At 46.1% G+C, this 3,368-nt stretch overlaps 1 protein-coding gene across 1 annotated transcript in view; it reads left to right on the top strand.

Moving 5' to 3' along the window:
- The first annotated feature begins 402 nt into the window (after positions 1-402).
- MYO3B (myosin IIIB) overlaps positions 403-3,368 on the top strand; it is a 491,163-nt gene continuing 488,197 nt past the window's right edge. Inside the window, exon 1 of the mRNA XM_037741885.1 lies at positions 403-558. Coding sequence (XP_037597813.1) covers positions 557-558 — 2 coding nt within the window. The 5' untranslated portion in view covers positions 403-556. The remainder of the gene's footprint in view (positions 559-3,368) is intronic.

Here is a 3,368-nt window from a genome sequence, read left to right on the forward strand (position 1 = left end):
CAGTAATCACTGGTTTTTTTTTTTCTTGGTAGTTCAGATCAGAAACATGATGTTTCCTCCGGTACATCTGCAGTTCACAAAAGTGACCCTGACTACATGCTTTGACTCACAAAAAGATGATTAGTTTTGATTGTGCAGCATTTGGAATGAAGGAATTTAATCTGGAATGAAGGAACTTTAAAAGGTTGGGAGAATATCAAATTGGAGCTGTTAAATGACATGCAAATGGGATCTATGAGAATGGTTTTGATTCTGCTCTGTCTCCTGGTAGGAGACACTAAATAGATCAGGCTCACTACCAATTAACATCATCTTAATCTTGCCTCATAGTGAAGCAAAGTCACCAAGGATTTGGTGGATTTATCGGCTCCTCCCACAATAGTCATCTGAGGCTAACACCTCTTGGAACCTAGGTCGAAAGAAAGTCCTTTGGTAACGATGTGTCATACATTCTAGTCATCAAAGACACCATTTTCTGGGCTTGAAGTGTTCTGCTGGTTTTGGAAGGAATGAGAATCCAATCTCTCATAAGCCGGATTCAGAAAATAGGTCATCGATGTGAGTTTCAGTTATTTTCCTTCCAGCTTTCTTCTGTGCTTGCTTTAGATTGCTTTTCTGCAAAGGGCAGATGCAGCTGCCCTGGCTGGTGGGCATTTGAGGGGGATGACAGCCACTCTGGCCTCGGGCGACTGTCTGACATTGCCCAGATTCCTGGGCGCTCTCAGTTAGCATCTGCCTTTTGTCTGGGTAGTTAAATTCCTATTGAAATACCCTCTTGAGTATTGCTTTACACACACACACACACACACACACACACACACACACACACACACAGCATAGTTCATAGTCACTTGATTTGCTACCTGCAGCTTATAATAGAACGGACCTGTGGGGTTATAAACCACTTTATTTCTGCACAGAATTTCTCAGCTTGAGGCCAAATTGAAAGGCATTAGTCATCAGTAATTTGCAGTTATTTTTAATGTTTTTCACTCAGAGAGGTTTAAGGCAGCTAAAGTTAAGATAAATTTCCTCATGCTTTGGTGGGGAAATGAAAAATCTGATCATTTAGTTAATCATTTGTAAGAGCTGTGGGTATGTATTTTTCCTTAGTGACTGCAATATCATGACAGATTTGTGAATTTGGTAACATGACAGTGTAAACAATAGTACATAAATTCCATTATGCCACGATTCTTTTTTCCTCTCCGTATTTTTGTATGTTCAAGGTTTAAAATCCGTAGAACACTGGAGAAGGGAACTTGGAAATCACCCTAGAGATCACTGGATTTCTCAACCGAGCTCTGTCAAATGCCAGTCCTGAGTCTCTCCCCCGGAGGTTCAGTGTCAGCATTTCTGGGTTTGAACAAGCCAGTGAGCGGTGCCTGGAGCAAACTTTGAGAAACAGCGATTAGTTAAACCATCTCACTTTTAGGAGAAGGAAACCGAGGCACAAAGAGGTGAAGAGACTTCTGAGATTTGCCAAGGGCACAGAAAATCAAGCCTGTCACTCAAGTCTAGGTTTCCAGGCTTCCAGCTCAGGGTATTCCTGTCCCGCCCCAAGAAACCTCGGGTTTCTCCTGCGCTACAGTTAGCCTGGCGCAGCGCTGCACCAGTCCCTTCAGAAGCAGCGGGGACCTGGTCCTTTATCAGTCTTGGAATGGAAGGAGAGTGACCTCCATGTTAGGACTGTGGCTTCCTCCTGGCTTCATTGCCTTCCTCGTTGGATGGGGATCTTGAAGTGCCACTCCCTGTCCTCTCGCCCCAACAGGGTGACCTTCTGCCCAAAAGGAGGTCTAGGGCAGGACTGGATTGGTGAAAAGCAACAAGCCCCTTGTTTGCTTTCTTCTCGGCCGCTGCGGACGCCACAGGAAGTCCCTCCCTCTGTGCAGAGGTCCCTCACAGCCCGACCCCATCCTCAGGTGGGGCATCCCACTTGCAGCTTGGTATTCCTGCTGGGGACTACTAACCAGACCCACCCAGGCCACACACTCAGCCTCACCCTTTCGGATCCACAATAAACAAGATGGTTCCAGACGTTTCCACTGAGGATGAGACAGAGTTCTGCAGGAATGGAGTGGGGGCGTGGTACTGGTCGAGGGGACGGCAAGGGTAATGGCCCAGCCACAATCGGCTGGGTGTGTCGCAGCGACAGGGGAGCCCAAGGAAGCAGAGGGAAGAGGAGGAAGTCAGAGAGGGAGAAAGCGGCCAGGCCTGAAGGGCCTCGCGGGCCATGGTGGGAGAAGGTTGGATCCTACTCTTTCGTAAAACTTTCAGAGAGATCCCTCTGGTAGCTGTGTGGAGAACAGACTGCTGGGGGCAGGGACAGGAACCGCAGCTGGAGACAGAAATAAGCGATCGTGGTTGTGGTCCAGGTGGGAGACATGGGTGGCTTGGAGCCGGCGATGGGTGGTGAGGCTGCCACGTAGTGACTGTGGGTGGTGCCCCGGGCCAGGCCTCGCTGCACAGGAAAGCGGCCTGAGGTCCAGCCCAGCTCGGCTGGCGCAGCCGGGCGCCTTCCAGGGGCCGTGTCAGGAATATGCTTTTAGGCTAGCGCTGGCAGGACTTATTGTCCACAAGAAGTGTCAGTTAATTAGTTAGGTATTTGTGAAATAATTTGGAACTTGTTAGAATTAAGAAATCTTGGCCAGGCGTGGTGGCTCATGTCCGTAATCCCAGCACTGTGGAAGACCAAGGTGATCCTTGGATCCCTGGAATCCAGGGAGCCCAGGAGTCTGAGAGCAGCCTGGGTAACATAGTGAGACCCCGTTTCTACAAATAATCAAAAATTAGCTAGTAGTGGTGGGACATCCTGTAGTCCAGGCTACTCCGGAGGCTAAAGTGGGAGAGTCTCTTAAACCCAGGAGGCAAAGCTTGCAGTGGAGTGCACCACTGCACTCCAGCCTTCGTGACAGAGCAAGACTCTATTAAAAAAAAAAAAAAAAAAAAAAAAAAAAAAAAAAAAAAAAAAAAAAAAAAAAAGAAGTCTTGTAAATTTGAAAGATTTCCTTTTCATTTTTATGTAGCCTTCCATGAGTAAATCATGTCATTTTCCATTTTGATATATGATATAGGTGGGTAACTTTTCGCCCTGGAGTGCAAGTTTCCACCACAGAAGAATAGGATTATTTTTCTTTTCTTTTTCTTTTTCTTTTTCTTTTTATTTTTTCCTTCAAAACCTAAGTGAATTTAATTCTTTTTATTTATTTATTTATTTATTTTTCCATTTATTTATTTTATTGCAGTTTAGGTGTTGGGGTACATGTGAAGAACATGCAAGATTGTTGCATAGGTACACACATGGCAGTGTGATTTGCTGCCTTCCTCCCTATCACCTATATCTGGCATTTCTCCCCATGCTATCTCTC

This window comes from Cebus imitator, unplaced genomic scaffold, assembly GCF_001604975.1.
Source record: "Cebus imitator isolate Cc_AM_T3 unplaced genomic scaffold, Cebus_imitator-1.0 Scaffold110, whole genome shotgun sequence".
Classification (NCBI taxonomy): domain Eukaryota; kingdom Metazoa; phylum Chordata; class Mammalia; order Primates; family Cebidae; genus Cebus; species Cebus imitator.